This window comes from Papio anubis, chromosome 1 (assembly GCF_008728515.1).
Source record: "Papio anubis isolate 15944 chromosome 1, Panubis1.0, whole genome shotgun sequence".
Lineage (NCBI taxonomy): Eukaryota > Metazoa > Chordata > Mammalia > Primates > Cercopithecidae > Papio > Papio anubis.
The window spans coordinates 107,023,686-107,042,997 of record NC_044976.1 but is presented as its reverse complement, the minus strand read 5'-3'; the positions used below and the strand labels follow the sequence as shown (position 1 = coordinate 107,042,997).

Here is a 19,312-nt window from a genome sequence, read left to right as displayed (position 1 = left end):
TGGTCTCCAGTTCCATCCATGTTGTTGCAAATGACAGGATCTCATTCTTTTTTATTGCTGAATAGTACTCTACTGCGTTTATATACCACATTTTCTCTATGAATTCATCTAAGTGTTGATGGACACTTAGGTTGCTTCCAAACCTTGGGTATTGTGAATAGTGCTGCAATAAACATAAAATTGCAGATATCTCTTCAATATACTTATTTCCTTTCTTTTGGGTATACACTAATAGTGGCACATTTAATAAGCATCTGTATGTCCAACACTAGAAATGAGTATATGTGTACAGATGCTATATAAAGGCAAATTTTGGCCTGACGGACCACTGAGTGCCTAGAAAGTAGCATACTCTTAACAATAATGCCCATGTCTTTCATTACAACCCAATAGAGTGTTGGTGTTATGTCCATCCTAGATTAGAAAATAGGTTCAGGCCAGGCGCATAGGCTCACACCTGTAATCCTAGCACTTTGGGAGGCCAAGGTGGGAGGATCACTTGAGCTCAGGAGTTTGAGGCCAGGTTCAGAGGGGAGTTTGTATTCAGACTCAGGTTTGTCTCACCCAAAGCCCAGGTCCATGCCACTGCATGGGCTGCCCCAGGGTTCAAAGAGAAGTCCGCCACAGGGGGCGTTCAAATCTGTCCCATGCTCCCTGGTAATAAATAAAGAAACCCTCAGGGATAAGTTATTTTGGTCCTTTCATTTCTGTTTTCTTACCTTGGCACAATTTTCTGATGGAATCTTAACTGATAAATTTAAAAAGATAAAGAACATCTAACCTTTTAATATATGATTTTTATTGAACATGTTCACCTTTACATTATTACAAACATTTTACAAATAAAAAATCAGTTTTTGTAAAAAAAAAAAAAAAAAAAAAAAAAGGAAACATTTCCTGGATTATCACTGTATAGTTGAAACAAAGAAATAAAATACATAAATATGAAGATCATTCTCCAAGTATTAGAACAGAATACTGATGGAATCACTTCAATAAAGTTATTCATAAACATTTGCATGGTTACCCACACCTTGTGTCATCTTCCAAAAAATCAAACACATGAGAGGAAGGGGAGCCTCAAATGAGATGTATCTAAATGTCTTTTCTCCATGGGATTTGGTCAATGCATATCAGTAAGATAATTTCTTTGCTATATATATAAGATAAACATTTGAAAATGCAGAATACATTGTGTAAATTAAAAATTTTGTCAGCTTTGTCATATGGGAAGTAACTACATGGACCACCCACACAAATGTTTAAAATACACTGTGTATATATTATCTTACAAAAATCGCATATGTAAGGGAATAAGGCCTTTATTTCCAGAGCATCTTAACATAGGATTAATATAGGTATATTTATCTTTTATATTTTAGACTTCAAATTCTTTAACATCTCAGCTATTAACATTATGCATAGTACCTAAAACAACATATGAGTAGTGGTATAACACAATTTCAACTACAGTACTTGGTTGTATTCACATGACGTACCATCTAGAAGTGACCAAACAGAATTTCAGAACTGCCCAATTTAAAGACCTGTTAAGAAAATAAAATGCAACCCCGTCATATGAGCCCAGTTTGTCTCTCAGAGTGTTGCTACATATGCTGGAAGCCTGACACTTCGGAGTATGTACTTAAATGAAGTATTTGATAATAATGTCAGCTTCAGTTTGCAAAGTGTTCTAGTCAGCATAGAAATCTGAAAGCCTAAAATTACTTCTGTATGTTAATTAAAACTAACTGCTGTTTGAATTTGAGTATGTTTTATCTGGAGGCTAGCTGGAGATTTTTTTTCTCCCTTCTAGCAACCAATTGGCTAAGTGGTCAACCTCTGTGGCTCACAGTTTTGTAGAAAAAGCATATACAAAAGAAAGTAGGCTGGGCACAGTGGCTCACGCCTGTAATCCTAGCACTTTGGGAGGCTGAGGTGGGAGGATCATTTGAGCCTGGGAGTTGGAGGCTGTAGTGAGCAACGATTGCGCCACTACACTCCAGCCTAGGTGACCGAGCAAGACCCTGTCTCTCTTAAAAAAGGAAAAAAAAAAAAAAAAAGTGAAAAAGAAAAAGGAATCCAGAGTTTGGATATTATTCTGATAGTGTTAAGCTGGAATGGGATGCTGGAGTGGTGGAGTTTAGGACTCTTGGTCAAGACTTTTTCAAGATCATAAGCACTAATCCACATTAGCTGTTGGTATAAGCAGCCTTCAAAAACACCACAAAGGGGAGTCAACCATTCGAGTGTAAACTGATGGCCCAAGGCCTTCTCTGCCCTCTACTAGCCTTCATGACCTGTTGGGTCTCAGTGAGCAGCTCACGGCGCAGGAGGTGGGTCTCCTGACTGGCCTGTGCATTCTCCCAAACAAGATATTTAAGACTCTTCTTTATCTCATCACAAATACACAGCTTTGAAATACCATTAGTCTTTTTCTCTAGGATATAATCAGAAAAAGTATTGTATACATCTGCAAATTCTTCAACACTGGGTGATTTGAAATTTGACTTTAATATTTAAAAATACATTTATTAATACTCTAAATTTTCAAGTCAAATTTTCTAAACTCAAAACATAAACAGAAGTGGACTTACTATTTAATAAACAGATTTTTTCAATGGCTACATGGTTAAGATGTTCTTAACCATGCTCTCAGAAAAGGAAAATCAGAGCGTAAGGCAGACACTTAGGCAACCCTTAGCGAGTATTTTGAAAGGACTGCACTGAAATTTGAATACAAAGTGTGCCAATGGAACACAAAATGGAATAAAATGGATCCAGACTTTTGCTGACTACAGAAGACATAGACATTAGTTCTTTTTTCTTCCTAATCAGTGTTTCTATTTATTAAAATATTTGTTATATTTACTACTACATAAATCAAGATGTATCTGATGGCTGCTAAGATTATAAAGGCATGATTTTTATGCTTTTCAAAATCTCTCTACTTTTTAAAAAGAATTCTGTACCATTTAAAATACTGAGAACCAGTCTTGTATAGAGAGGTGTCGGACCAAGGGCAGCCAAGGATGAGTAAGATGGGCACCGCCCTGACTGCAGCACCTCTTACATGCCTGATGAATGTTCTCACTAAACCCCACTTACAATCTAGTTTTATCATTTTCAAAACTGCAAAATCATCTGCACAGCACCAATAAAAATATAGCCTAGAAATAATATTTTGAAAATAGAAAAATATGTTTCTAAAAAATGTCATAATAAATATCTCTCTAAATAATATCTTCATATCTCTATAAAAAACTTTCTTTGATTTTTCCCATAATATATAATGAATGGATCAGTTCACGTGAAGACAGAATGCAAGTCTTTACCACTTAATTCCCTTGGTTAGGCTAAAATGTTCAGGTCATTGTTTTATCCTTAAAAATAAATCTTAAAAAATAAAAAGTATAATAACTCAGAACATTCTCTCTCTCAGAGTCTCTCTACATTCAAAATATAAAACAGGGTATCTTTTAAAAAATTCCAGAATCTCTTGGTTAATATAGTATTGGATTAATGCAGAATACCCAATCCTTGAAATATAAAAAACAGCAACAAAAGTCCTAATATTAACTATTCAAAATTTTCCAAACCTTTAAATTTGGATATTAAAATAATATAATTTCCTCCTTATTTTTGCCAACGTGAAAACACCTAGACCAAAGTCATTCTATTCTGACATATTGTCTTTCCTGGATATGACTTTGAAAGTAAGAATTGGGGAATTACTGGTTATACAGATTCTACATTTTTCTTCACTAACAGTGATTCCAAGAAAGTTTAGATCTTTCCACGTGGAAACTGTCATGTAAGGACAGAAAAACTCTAAGGTTTATCTGCTGTGCTGCTCAACTGGATCCAGACCAGGTATTCTTATTTTAAAAGCTGTATTTGATGTATGTTATATTCTACTCTTGCCTCAAAACAACTAACTTTTGACACAGTGGAGAAGAAAATAGTACTTACAGAGAACTAAAATGGAAACCTACCAGTCCGCATCAGTCACGGCAAGCAGCTGTCATGCTGCTACCCACCACCACTTTGGAAAACTGTTAGCCTCAGATAAATCTGAATTTACATGGAAAAGGCTTCTCTGTTTCTGACCATATTACAATTCTCCTCTTTTTCTACATTTTGACTCCTGAAACCAGTAGACCTTACTATTCAGTGAGTTAAGACAGCTCTTCTGTTAGGGTGCCCAACACAGTGGGTGTTAAACTTATTTTGAGTCTTTTATGTAGTGCTTGGGGGTGATTCTGCAGCTCATCTAATATTAATGACAATTAACAATATATACTGCATAAAAACGGCATTACATCCATTCACATATCTCAGACTGAAATGCACTTGTTATTTCATTTATGACTGATACATTGAGAATTATGAATAAGCACATCACATGTTTCAATTGTAGTCTAACATTTTCTCAAAGCATGAACACCCACGCTTTATACAACGCTGTAGGTAGTGTAATAGGGAAGATTTCCAGAACAGGAATTGTGCCTATCTTGACAAATCTATAGGGTTTAAGTTATATTCATGTACTGTCTCTCAAACTAAAAAAACCAAACCATAGAGCCCAAATCTATTGAGCACCTTGATCACAGATTTTTACACTTGAATCCTAAAATGATATTCTGATGTGTATAATGCTGTTTTCTCCACTGGGGTGTTCTAAAAGACAAAGCAGGCTTTTCATTATCATGTGCAGTGACCACAGAAGCCAGGTGCTTCCAAGGCACACAGCAGCACGGTGCCTGGAGACTGCCATGCAGATGTTCCCCTTTGGTGGCTGGTATAGGATGGTGGTGGGTCCTTCCAGAGAAGAAATCAGCATTGGCTTTCCTCTTGATAGCTGAGGTTCATTTTCTATTAAGTGCTTGAATAAAATTCCTTGATACATCAACTACTCACATCTTAAATCCACTGGGAAATGTTTTCACCGGCTTGACTTCTAGCGTTTGATCACAACTTGTTCATAAGCTCCAGACCCCACCCTAAAACAGTAGAGGAAAAAAACTTCAAAATTTTGAGCTGTAGTGTTTGAAACTGTTTCAAGTAACCTTGTCCCTGGAGAGATGGGGCATTAGGTATTTTTCTACTAGATTTGATTTCCACAAGGTTTAAAGGCATCATGGATAGAAACTATGTGAAATATTAAATGTTTATAATTAATACATTGGATTAGTGTAGATCCTGATTCTTTTGCACTTATTCCCAAAATAATGTATTAGAATTTCCCAATTCTTGACCAATCAACAAACGGTGGCAAGAAGTGCTCCTCAAACATGTTTATCTATCCATTCTAAAATCGGTCTCATCCAAGAGCATATGTTGACTCTGGCAGTGCATCAGGACTCCCACTGAGTTAATGATGATGGTCTTCAGCTGTCATAATATTGTGGCGTTTTCATGACAGGGTTTCATTCTGTTGCCCAGATGGAAGTGCAGTGGCGTGATTGAAGCTCACTGCAACCAGAACTCCTGGGCTCAAGCAATCCTCCTAACTCAGCCTTCCAAAGTGCTGGATTACAGGCATGAGCCACCATGCCTGGCCCATTATTGCCTGAAGTTATCACCAGGTACCCATTTCCCAATTTGTCAAGATGTCAGGGTATACCTTACTACTGGTCATTTCACCCTGAGTGTGCCTGAGTTTAGTAAGCCCAGAAGCAACCACCATGACTAGTGTCTCCCTTAATGACATTTTAAGAGGAAATTCTAAACAATGGAAGTAAGGTAGCAGTGATTACTAGCCCACCATGGACTTGACTGGACTTCTCAGTTGACCGCCCAGAAACTCCTTTTCTCACAGATTCATTCTACAGAAGAAATAGGAACTTCCTCAACAGAATGCCAGTGAGCACCCATTCATACCTACAGAAAATCAGAATTTGAAGAAACCATGGTGGGCAGCACGGCACACTGGCTTTTAGATGCCCTTTTAAAAATGTTCTGCCTCTGGCCATGATGAAGTAACAGGAACCAGACTTTCCCTCCTGCCCTATATAATTAGAAAACTGGATAGAATGAGTGAAATGACAGTTTGCACATACTAGACAACAGGCAGTGCAGGACTGTGGTCCCAAGAAACAAGAAATAAATGAAGAGAGCCCAACAACCGCCCCAGCTAGCTGCCTGAAGCAGTTTCCTTCAGGATCCTCCGAGCCTGCAGTGCAGAGAGGAAGACCCCAAATATAGCCTGCTGGTCTCTCTGAGTGGAGGAGTCAGAGGTCAAAGCTCAGAGGGGCTGGGGACTAGAATTTGTAGACCAGAATAACAGAAGGAGGGGTTGGGGAAAACAATGGCTTGAGAATTCCAAATTTGATGAAAACTGTAAACCCATAGATGGAAAAGCTTGATGAACCCCAAGCAGAATAAACACAAGGAAAAACATACCAAGGCACATCATAGTCAAAGTGCTAAAAACCAGTAATAAACAGAAAATCTTAAAAGCAGCCAGATATATATAAAAGACAAATCACATACGGAAGAATAAAATAAAAATACAGACAGACTTCTTGTCAGAAAAAATTTAATGTCCCTAAAGACAAGCAGGCAGGTGCATGCAGGTCCCAGTAAGAAAACCCAAGTGGGCCAGGCTGTATCCTGGGCAACACAGCAAGACCTCATCTCCACACAAAGTTAAAAAAGAAAAGCTGGGCATGGTGGCTCACACCTGTAGTCCTAGCTACTCAGGAGGCTGAGGCAGGAGGATCACTTGAGTGCAGGAATTGGAGGCTGCAGTGAACTGTAATCACATCACTGTGCCCCAGCCTGGGCAACAGAGTGAGACCCTGTCTTTCAAAAATGAAAACCAAAAAACTTTACATAAGTCATCTAATTTAATGTTACATCCTATGAGTTCAGTATCTTATTTATCACTCTCATTTTATAGGCAAGGAAACGGAGACTTACAGAGGTCAATAATATCAATCAATAGTGGAAGAGCTAGGACTTGACCCCAGGCAGTCTGATAAGACAGTCCATGCTTTTGATCATTTACTATTTAAATTCCTCTTGGTTGAAGGCTTGGCACAACAGCTCATGCCTGTAATCCTAGCACTTTGAGAGGCTGTAGTGGGAGGATCACTTGAGGCCAGGAGTTTGAGACCAGCCTGGACAACACAGCGAGACTCTGTCTCTACAAAAAAAAAAAAAAAAAAATGCTGAGCGTAGTGGTACCCGCCTGTAGTCCTAGCTACTCAGCAGGCTGAGCCTGGGGTTGAAGACTGCAGTGAGCTGAGAGTGCATCACTGCACTCCAGCCTGGTGACAGGGTGAGACCCTATCTCTTAGAAAAAAATACCATTTGGTTGGAACTATATTTTCTGCTGTTCCTCTATTTAAATTAATAAAGCCCGGGTTTACTGAGTATATTATGTCATTTGCCCTTTAAAATTACTCCATGAGATAGGCATGGTTATTCCTACTTTTCAGCAGAGATAACTAAAATTCTATTGAAGTTAAGTGATTTACTCAGGCCCCATAAGTGGTCTGGCTAGGATGTGAACCCAAGTCTCTAACTCAAAAACATATGTTCTCTCCATCCTTCATACCACTGTCCTTATAAATGTTACTTTTCTACCTGGTTCCTCCTGCTACTGGTCTCTCCTTGCTCTGATCTAACCTTCAAATAATAGCCAGTTATTTTTCTAAAATGCCAATCTGATAGGTCACTTCCCTGCAAGGACAGCCAATGGCTCCCCACTGTGAACATGAGAAGAAGAAACTTTGTTATGGCAAGTGAGGCCCTTTACAGCCTAGCCCAGAGATGCTTGCCATCCTCATGCCCTTAAATACGTGTTCACAACCCCCTCTCCTCAGAAGAACCTGAACTATGTTATATTATTAATGTGTTAAGTACAATGGGATTTGGTAAGATATAGTAAGATATAGTGGTTAAGTACAATGGGATTTGGACTCAAAGAGACATGAGTTTTAATCTTGGTTTTACCACTTACTAGTTTTAAGGCCTTGGGCAAATTACTTCTTCTTCTTTTTTTTTTTTTTTTTTGAGACAGTCTCATTCTGTCGCAGAGGCTGGAGTGCAGTGGTACAATCTTGGCTCACTGCAGCCTCCATCTCCTGGGTTCAAGTGATTCTCCTGCCTCAGCCTCCCAAGTAGCTGGGATTACAGGTGCCCACCACCACGCCCAGCTAGTTTTTGTATTTTTAGTAGAGACGGGATTTTGCCATGTTGGCCAGGCTGGTCTTGAACTCCTGATCTCAAGTGATCCACCCGCCTCAGCCTCCCAAAGTGCTGGGATTACAGGTGTGAGCCACCACATCCAGCCTAAAATTACTTCTTTGTATCTTTGTTTCCATTAAAAAAAAACCACCAAACTAATTGTAGTATGTTGTGAGCACTGAAAGATACTATATAAGAATTGGATAAAAAAATATATATGTACCTGTGCTTGGCATATAACTAATAAATGCTCAATGCTACCTATAGTTGCTATATGTTTATTATAATTATATATAATAATAACTGTACTTATAAACTCATTCTATTTGTTCCCATTACCAGGAGTATTCATAGTCATCATATTCACCTTATAAGCCCCCCACTTATTTTTTATTCTCCCAAAGTCTCTCTTCAAGTGTGAACTCTGAGGTCCCGTTTCTGTTCTCTCAAACTTCCCTCTACTTCTCTCTATTACAGTATTTATTATAATGTTATGATTTTTAGTTTGTCCATCTCATCTGTAAGAAAGAGTCAGACAGTAAATATTGTAGGCTTTGTGGGCCACAGAGTCTCTGCGGCACCACTCAGCTCTGCTACTGTAATGCATCAAAGCAGCCATAAACACAACACAAATAAACAGGCATAGTTGTGTTCCAATGAAACTTTATAAATACAGGCAGTGGGCCAATTTGGCCTATGAGCTATAGCCTGCCAGCCCCATGTGCTAGACCATAAGCCGGCAGAGGGTAAGAGCTTGGTCTTTTCTACTTGCATTCTTACCCAGAAATTGGCCCAAGAAACAGTTACTGAATTTAATGAGCAGATGAGTCAATTAAAGATCTAAATAGTGTTACATCTTCTGTAAATCCCTTTTCACATTACTCCCTGGAAGTAGTTTTATATGTCTCTCTCTTACCTACCTATAATATCTGATTGTAGTTAATTGTTGATGTAGGTTTTTGCTGTTAGTCTATTTTTGAGCCTTGTAATGTGCTGGACAAATAGGAGGTACTCATTAAAATGAGTATTAGTAAAAGAAATGAATGCAAAATTCTTTTAGGTTTTGAGCATGAGAGAATAAAATAACTGTCTTGGTCCAAGGGGCTCCCCACTGAAACTGTAACTCACTCTGTAGTTTTGCAGGGACTCTACATAAATATGACATGGAATGGAATTAGGGGTGCACAGAAGTGTGGGGAGCAGGCTGTAAGGAGCAAGGGAGTGATCAGAATTCCTACACTGTCCTCGGCGTCTGTGCTCACTGTTACCTGCTGCAGTGCTGATAATCAGTGGTAAGTTTGGCAGGTGACTTTTCTTCATCTGCATCTGAATAACTAGCAAAACGGTATTTGGTTTTCAGAACTTTTCTTAATATGTATGGCAGTGGGGTGGAGAAAAGGAGAGTACAAGAAAGGTTAACAGCAGCTTAAGTTGCTCAGTGGCTGTGTAACTGCTCAGAAAAGATAACACCATTGACTGGGAATGTAATTTTGCTTTGCTCTTCCTAAAATATCAGACTAGTGATGTACAGTGGCGCATGCCTATGGTCCCAGCTACTCAAGAGGCTAAGGCAGGAGGATCACTTGAGCTGAGGAGTTTGAGGCTACAGTGATCTATGATTGCACCACTGCATTCCAGCCTGGGAAACAGCACTGTCTCTAGAAAATAAATTAATAAAAAATTAATGTTTTAAAAGACTAAGAACTCTTTTCTAAATGTCCTTTTATATTGCAGCTTTCCCAATGGTCTACTGGCCCTTGACTAATACACTTTAAAAATACTTCTAAGGAAATTAAAAACTAATTTATAAAATATAATGTCAAACATATCCAGAATAAAGGAAACAGAGCTACGCTAAGAGCTGTAACTCTTCTTATGTAACTACTGCTGTGTTTCCTAGCTTCAGCCTAATATAAACTTTGCAACCATCATCCTCTACTCATGATTAAAAAAAAAAATTAGTCTATATTTTAATAAGACACTATTTGTACTACTTACCTATTTGGAAGATGATGACTGCCAAAGGTTGTACTTCCCCCAGGACCCACAAATAGCCTTAGTCCTTCTTCTGCAATACACATTTAAAATGTTTGTTACATGCACAATTATTAGACTATTGTCAAATAGTACTGATATTGTAAAAATCCATATTTTACAATTCAGTTTATTAAAGAAATAAACAACTTAAAAACCAAAGTTACATACACATGTTTTAAAATAGGCAATTTAAAAGATACTCTAAAGGTTATTGCTCACCAACTTTTCTAAAGCTCTTTTTCTTTTAGCTGAGTAATGGAGATAGCTCTTCCTACAAATTTCCATAAGTAAGGTTTAATTATTTCTCTTTACACCCAGCTACATAATGACAATAAGTCCATTGTTAAGTGCTTTCTATTCACATCAACATGAGTAATTATATCTTTCAAATTGGTGGCATACAAATTTTCAGTTTCAGTGAAAATTCTAAGGAGGGAATGAAGGATTCCATTATTCACTATTGTTCTAAGACCACCTCCAAATTACAACTGTGGCTTAAAGCACTTATAACAAAAGCAGATGTAGATACCTATCATTAGGTATACAAACATTGTAGACATCTGGGCATAATTAAAAACACAATACATGTTTTATTTAAAATTGATCACTTTTAACTAAAATGTGTTCTTTTTCTAAATTCAATAATCATTCTCATTAATAAATGAGTTATAAAGTTATCTTGAGATTTTTATGGGCATGAAATTTACTATACAAATATGCAACAGTCATATCATGATGTTCTGAGCCTCTTTACTGCTGACTACACAGATTACAAAAACCTGGATTACAGGAATCTATGCTTAACAGTTATCTACACACCTTCAGCGCTGGAATCAAGGCTGAAGTCTTGACTTTGTAATATTTTCTCCACAATGTCATCTGCATCCACCCTGGTGTCATCAACTCGCTTCAGCTGAGATTCTACAGAATCTTGTTTCACTGGGCATCTTTGAAAAGAATTACATTTTTTCCTTTTTATTATGTTATGAAAACAAAGTTTTTTTAAAATTAAAATTTATTCTTTAAACTAAAAGGATACCTGTTGAGTTTTTCTAAAGCTGTATCTTCTTTATCAGCTGTATCAAGATTTGGCTCAGTGATTTTCTGCTCGATTTCATCACATGGCTCTAGAATACTTTCAACTCCTGTTGATGTGCTTCCCACTGAGGTATTTCTTCTGTGGCAGAGCTCAGAGAAACTAGATGACCGGGAGTGACATGTGCTATACCCTGTCAGAGAAAATCACCTTGGATATCATACTCATATCAAACACTCTGCAATCTGACATCCTTCCCCCACACCACAGCAGTTTCAAGTGCCTTTGGAACAATAAGGAATTCAACTTCACTGTTAGCCTCTACCTGATACTTTTGACTGCTGGCTTGCATAGCTTGATGTTCTAGAATGTCCACAGGCACCAAGTTCGTCTGGAACAGAGGCACTCTTTGCTGAAAGATCTGTAATATGTCATAACATGATGTCATTCTTATTGCCAAAAAGTTAACGGTCAACTTGTATTCTAATCTGCAGACTTTATAAACTCTGCCAAGTTCATTATCAAAACAATAAGCTACAAAATGAGAGATATCCTTTTAAGTCAGTACAATGGAAATAACTGTATTGCAAGAAATACAAAGTATTTAAATACCTTAGTATTATATTTTTCATAACATTAAAAAAATTATTTCGGTCCTTATTAGTTCAGTCCATGCAATAAACTCCTGTTTTTCAAAACATTTAACAGCACTCTATCTTAAAACTGCTATAGTTTTAGTGTTCAGTATTCTCCAATAAAAACGACTCTGATGTATTCTTCTTCTTTTTTTTTTGAGACGGAGTCTCGCTCTGTCACCCAGGCTGGAGTGCAGTGGCCGGATCTCAGCTCACTGCAAGCTCCGCCTCCCGGGTTTACGCCATTCTCCTGCCTCGGCCTCCTGAGTAGCTGGGACTACAGGCGCCCGCCACCTCACCTGGCTAGTTTTTTTGTATTTTTTAGTAGAGACGGGGTTTCACCGTGTTAACCAGGATGATCTTGATCTCCTGACCTTGTGATCTGCCTGTCTCGGCCTCCCAAAGTGCTGGGATTGCAGGCTTGAGCCACCGTGCCCAGCCTGATGTATTCTTATAAATATTCACAAAATTGGTAGGTTTTAGTGTGGTTTCTAAGCAAATACTGCTTCCTTAAAAATCCATCACAACAACAAGCTAAAGAGTACTCTATTACTTTAATGTTAGTGTTGCTAGTGCTAGGCTATAATTTGGGCAATGTCTGTGGCTTAAATCAACACAGCATGGGATGTTGCACTGAGAATAAAAGTTCTTAAGAAAGTGATTATAGTATTCAGATTCAAAGTAAATGTACAAAAGGCAGTGTCAAAGCCATTTCTAATAGTTTCTGATCATGTGTATATTCCAGGTGCCAATTATATATTTTCAGAACCAGGCTTCTTCCAGAGAATGCAAAACTGTGACCATTTTCCCTAGGGCACAATCATATTTGGAAACAAGAACTGTTTTTAACATAGAAGCAGAAGGAAAGCAACTGAGTAACATAGCTATTATAGCAACCATTCTATAAATGATACTGCATGCAGTTGGACTAACAAATGCTGCAAAACAAGGAAGCTACTGGAGTAACCTGGTCCTTCTGCAAAGGTTTCTCATTTCTGGACAGAGTATAAGTGGCCCAAGCATCTCTACAGTGGTCCAAACCCAAACATGCAGCAAAATCTGAACTCAGAAAGTTAGTTCATATCAAGAGTTATGCACCGCTCTTTACTTCTGGGTTTGGCTCAGATCTTAAGTCATCCACATATCTTCTGGTTTTCAAAATTTATTCATTCAATCAATATTTATTAATATTTTACCAAGTCAGGTGCCTAATACTGTACAAGGTATAGGAAGTACAAAATAAGTAAGACAAAATACATGCTTAGAGTTTACAGGTAGAAGCAAAACTTATACAATGTGGTAAGTACAAAAATACAAGCACCAAAAGGCAGCTGTTAAGAGCTCCAAAGGACAGTGCATCTGACACAAACTGGTAATGGGGGAAAGACCTCACAGAGGAGGTTAACCCCAGGACTTGAGCAATGTTTGGGAACTTCTGAGCAAGGAAAGGCACCAGGAAGAGCATGCCTTGTTTGTAGGGAAGCAGATTGTTTGGTAAAGTTGGCATATAGGGTAGTGTAGTATAACAACTGAGGGAAAAGAGGCTAGAAAGATGAGTAGATGCCTGTTGATGAAGAACTTTCTATGAGTTTAAAGAAGGAAACAGTTCAGTGGCTTCAAGGAAGGGTGTGACATGATCAGATCTACATTTTGGGAAGAACACTTCGGCAACAGGATAAACGGGGGGCATATGAGTGAAGGTTTTCATAGTAATCCGGCTGAGAGTGAGAGATGTTTCCTAGGTACAAATAGCAGGACTCAATAACAAAGCAGAAGTTTGTGTCAGGAAAACTGAGGTAGAAAAGACAGGAGGAAAAGGTAGGAAGACTTGTGCTAGATATGCGGAATTAGACACCTAAGGATGCCTATTCAACAGTCACTCAACATCTACTGTGTCCCGGGCCTTCTGCTGGAGATACAGAGATAAATAAGACCTGATCATGAAAAACCTAAGAGTCTGGCTGGGGAGAAAGAGAAACAGATGGATTTCAGTGTAACATTTGGTATGAAGTGGACCTTTCCCCAAAGCATTTGATCACATTTACATCAAACAATCACGTTTACATTTATGTGACAGATAAAGCCAAGGGTATAGATGGCATTGCTCAAGGAAGTGAGGGGACCAAACCCTGTGGAACATCAATATGTAAAGGGAAGTCGGAGGAAGATGAAGAAGACTCTAAGAAGCTAGAAAAGGAAAGGTCAGAGAGGAGCCGAGGGAAGAGAAAGCGTCAAGAAAGAATAACTGGCCATCAGATGAGACCAGAACAAATATCCACAGGAGTTGACAATCATGTATCTGGGGATAGCATCAAGAGAGGGCAGACAATGGAAGCCAGATGGCTACTGTGTTCAGGAATAAATGGTATATTCTTTCTAGAAGTTTTGGCTATAAGAAATGTGTGGTACATATATCATCTCTTGCTGATCTCTCTCTCTCTCTACACACACACACACACACATACACACACACAGACAGACAGAGAGAGAGAGAGAGGTCTCTATATATTTGGGGCAGGGTGGGGAAAGACACAGAGCATGTGAGCACATGTGCCAGCCTGCTGGAGCCTAAGGGAGAGCAGTAGATAGAGAAGGATGTAGGGCTAAGGAGTTTTTGTTTTTATTTTTTCAATATGAGAAAGAATTCAGAATATTTACATGCTGAAGAGAAGGAGCTAATGGAATGGTTACAAGTTCCCAAAAGATCCACTGATCCCAAAACAGGACATTTCAGAGTCACCATTATTTATAAGAAACCATATATTTGCATATTTTAAAAGGTAGTGAAAGGGTTAATTATATCACCTCATCTTTCTTTCCCTTCTTTCCAACAATACATCCTGTTCCCGTAATACTGAAGACAGAGGGAAGCTCCTAAGTCCTTTTCCTCCTGTGACCTTGACATTTTCCCCACCACGCTTTTACTTCTGGAGCAGATTCTGACTGCTGCCAGAAGTGTGCCTGGAAATGTGCATCTCAAGGTGTGGTCAGGGACTAGCAGCATCAGGGTCTTGTGGGAATGTCTTAGTAATACAAAACTTCAGGCTCTAAGCCAGATCTACTGAATCAAACACTCTGGCTGCTGCGCCAGCAACCTGTGTTTTCACAAGCCCTCCAGGTGACTCTGATGCACACTAGGGCTTGAGAACCACTGACAGAGGGAAAACGATTCATGGAAGAGGAGCAACACCTGAGAGGCAGAAGTTGCTTTACAGAAGTTGCAGGGTAATGGAATAGGAAAAATGGAAAAAATCCTGTAGTATTCTGTTGTACTTGTGGGGGGTAGATGCATACAGTGATGACCGGAGTGTCATTGTAACATCTAGTTTTTAATCTGTCAGAGCACAATACTTTAGACTAAATAAAGCACTGGACCAACCAAGAATTACATAATTAAAACTGCTGATTCTTATTGGCCTGTTTCAAGTCAAATATCCACACAATTTTAAATCTGGAAGGACTTTGGGAATTTTTAGGGCATCAAGTAGTCTCTCATAAATTACAAAACCAGTAAGCCACACATCCATACCTGCTATTCCAAGATGCACTTTGAGAGTCTCTCCACCTTTTCTATCTTCTTGCAAAGATTCAGATTCACCAGCAATTGGTATAGACATTGAGGTGGAGGGAGGCCTGTAAAAAACATTTGCAAACAGGAGTTGTGGGGGAGCCTCAAAGTTTGCAACACTGTCATTGTTTGGTAAGCTGAGGAAGCCCTAGCATAAACTGCTGGGTAATGTTACCCCTTTGAGGGTGAAAGTCATAAAGATCAGCAGATAACGTATAAGCATCTTTTCAAACTTGAATAAAATTCATAAGAGAAAAAGGTTTTTTTCCACATAACAAGAAAAGGGCATTGTCTCCATAGAGTCCTAAAAAGAGAGGCCTCTGTCAGTGTGAACCTGGCACTGGTCAAGGGAGTGTTGCTCTAACTGTCAACTCAGGACGGCATCTTTCAGCTGAGGAAGACAGCGCCAAGCCCTTTTGAATCAGGCTGGGAGGAGAATGCCTCATGCCTCCTGCTTCAGAGCCTGTGCTCCCTGGCTGGCTCCACTCGCTTCTTGAATAGTATCCACGGTTTTATCTTCTACCTTCATCTCTGTAAACAGTTCATCTGCCCAGGGAGAGTCTACAGAGAGGCCCAGTTGTTTAGATTTGCTTTTTGGATTGGATTCTCTGGGAGTAGTAATGGATCTGTTTTCATTGGTTAATTCAAACTCCTATTCCACGTAAAAGCTGTGAAGCAAGGAGGGGTAAGTTTAATTTTGAACAGTTTTTTTTCTTTAAAAAATTTTGGCCAGGTGCAGTGGCTCACGCCTGTAATCCCAGCACTTTGGGAGGCCGAGGCGGGTGGATCACCTGAGGTCAGGAGTTCCAGACCAGCCTGGCCAACATGGTGAAACCCAGTCTCAACTAAAAACACAAAAATTAGCCAGGCATGGTGGCGTGCATCTGTAATTTCAGCTACGCAGGAGGCTGAGGCAGGAGAATCGCTTGAACCCAGGAGGCAGAGGTTGCAGTGAGCCGAGATCGTGCCATTGCACTCCAGCCTGGGCGACAGCGAGACTCTGTCTCAAAAAAATTTATTTTTTATTTTTTTATTTTTGTAGATACATAGTAGATATATATATTTATGGGTTACATGAGATATTTTGATACAGGCATGCCATGCATAATAATCACATTAGGGTAAATGGGGTATTCATCACCTCAAGCATTTATCCTTTCTTACAAACAGTCCAATTATACTCTTATTTTTTACTTATTTATTTTGAGACAGGGTCTCGCTTTACCACCCAGGTTGGAGTGCAGTGGTGCAATTATGGCTCACTGCAGCCTCCACTTCTTCAGCTCAAGTAATCCTTCTGCCTTAGTTCCCCAATTAGTGGGGACTATAGGCACACAGAACCATGCCTGGCTTTTTTTTTTTTTTATATTTAGTAGAGACTTTAAATTCTTTTTTGTAGAGATAGGGGGTCTCCCTACGTTGTCCAGGCTGGTCTTGAACTCCTGGGTTCAAGCAATCCATATGCCTCAGCCTCTCAAAGTGCTGGGATGACAGATGTGAGCCATGGCACCCAGACTCTTTCAGTTATTTTAAAATGTACAGTAAATTATTGTTGACTGTCGTCATCCCATTGTGTTTGCTTTTTATCATAGGGATTTTTATTAGAAAACATACCTAACCTTACAAAAACTTTTTTTTTTTTTTTGGTAGAGACAGGGTCTTGTTATGTTGCCCAGGCTGGTCTCTAACTCTTGGCCTCAAGTGATCCTCCCACCTTGACCTCCTGAAGTGCTGGGATTACAGGTGTGAGCTACCATGCCCAGCCAATCCCTAACCTTTTGAGGCTGATATTGCAGAGGAAAACCACATCGTCCTAGAAACTATCCCTCGGTGACCTGAGATAAAACAGGGAGGTGGTTGAAGGAATAATGAAGCTGACCTGCTTTATGGCAATTCTTAAATTCTTACCCTGTTATCTTAATGGAGTTCTCAGGCTACTCGGATTCTTGGGGATAGAGACATTTAAGATTGCTATTAAATCTACTGCATTTATGGACTATTTCCAGCCTAGGATCTCCTAAATTCTAGACTTAAGACATCCTATTGAGACACTTTCAAGTATTTGTCCTTGAAACTCATATATATAAAACTCAATATATACCCAACTAAACTCATGTTTCCCAAAACCTGCTTTCTTCTTTTACTCTCTCTGTAAATGTCATTGTAATCCACAAAGTCACCAAAACTAGAATTATGGATATCACCTCTGCCTCCTTCCTAATAACATTTTCCCATATCCAATCAGTTTCCAAATCCCAGATCCTCATTTAGTATTTTTCCTACTTATCATCTCGTTTCCATCTTCACTAATTACTTGAGTTTTGGCCTTTGTACCTTTCTCCTGGCTGACTGCAAGGGTCTCCTTGCTGGTCTGCCAACCTCTACTCCATGCTACTGTCACTGTGGTCTTTCTGAAACATGCCTCTGAACATGTTACTCTCTTATTTAAAACCCTTCCATAGCTTCTTCGGCATAAAACTCAAATCCCTTAGAATTTGCAGTCTGGCCTAGATCTGCCTCTTGGATTACCAACAGCTATATTTTCTTTTTTCTTTTTTTTTTTTGAGACGGAGTTTCACTCTTGTTTCCCAGGCTGGAGTGCAATGGCCCGATCTTGGCTCACTGCAGCCTCTGCCTCCTTGGTTGAAGCGATTCCCCTGCCTCAGCCTCCCGAGTAGCTGGGATTACAGGTGCCCGTCACCATGCCTAGCTAATTTTTGTATTTTTATTAGAGACAAGATTTCGCCACGTTGGCCAGGCTGGTCTTGAACTCCTGGCCTCAGGTGATCCGCCCACCCCGGCCTCCCAAAGTGTTGGGATTACAGGCATGAGCCACCATGCCCGGCCCGTATTTTCAAATAATGTAAAATAGCTTTGTGGAAAAACAAAACAAAACAAAACACACTGCATTAAATATTTAATGGGAAAAACTAATATAAAGAAGAAACACAAAGAACGGAGCCTATAGTCATAGTCATTAATCATTGACAGCTGACTCATGCCTGCATGTCTAAAAATTCTTACCTTTTTAATGCCAGTTTCTTTCACAGGTGACCTGATTACAGTGCCTCTATCCCCTCTGTGTCTTACACCTGTTTTCCAGCCCTCAGCCCTCCCAAACATTGGCCCTTTCCTTCTCTATTCCCCTCTGGCTCCATTCTCCCTTCCAGCCTGACTCCACAGCCACAACTCTTTAAGCAACACCTTCAATTTGGCACCCCTTGTTCTGCGGTCTCAAGTTGAAGAACTGCAACCCTTGATAATATCAGCCATCTGTACTAACTGCTCCATTACTGGGGCAACTAAGCACTATGGAGAAAATTCATTGGCTATGGGGACTGATAGTAAAGCAAATTTAGAATCCAAAATCTTAGCTGGGCCTTGGCAGCTCTCTTAGCTCCCTGGACAACTCAGTCTTGTTGAATAAATAATCACTGAGTGCTTGTCATGTGCCAGTTTTTGTTCTATTACCTCTTTTGTTCTGAAAATGTTTTTATATCTGTCATCTGAAATCACTTAATGTAGATCAAGTATAGAAAAAGAGATGGGATTAATTTGATTGCATTATAGTAATGTTAAGAATGTGTGAAAAATGACCTCATAAAATGACAATATTACCTACTTGACACTTCTTAAATACTCAATGCCCTGTAATACTGGCATAAACTTGTGCAAACTGTTTTCTGTCCTGGGGTGTCCTACCTACCTCCTGTGCTTAGTAAATTCCTAGTCATCCCTTAAACTTAGCTCAGCATCCCCTTCTCAGTAAAGATTTCCCTGGTTTCTAAGGAACTGTGGCTAGGGATACTATCCTGTGTGCCCCAGTGACATTGTATGCTG

The 19,312-nt window shown here is 39.3% G+C and overlaps 1 protein-coding gene across 1 annotated transcript in view; it reads right to left on the bottom strand.

Moving 5' to 3' along the window:
- Positions 1-777: 777 nt before the first annotated feature.
- Positions 778-19,312, bottom strand: part of FAM102B (family with sequence similarity 102 member B) — a 74,673-nt gene continuing 56,138 nt past the window's right edge. The window contains exons 6-12 of the mRNA XM_009214200.3: positions 15,434-15,537; positions 11,595-11,690; positions 11,273-11,462; positions 11,053-11,180; positions 10,195-10,264; positions 4,921-5,003; positions 778-1,547 (exon numbers count right to left, since the gene is read on the bottom strand). Coding sequence (XP_009212464.2) covers positions 4,961-5,003; positions 10,195-10,264; positions 11,053-11,180; positions 11,273-11,462; positions 11,595-11,690; positions 15,434-15,537 — 631 coding nt within the window. The 3' untranslated portion in view covers positions 778-1,547; positions 4,921-4,960. The remainder of the gene's footprint in view (positions 1,548-4,920; positions 5,004-10,194; positions 10,265-11,052; positions 11,181-11,272; positions 11,463-11,594; positions 11,691-15,433; positions 15,538-19,312) is intronic.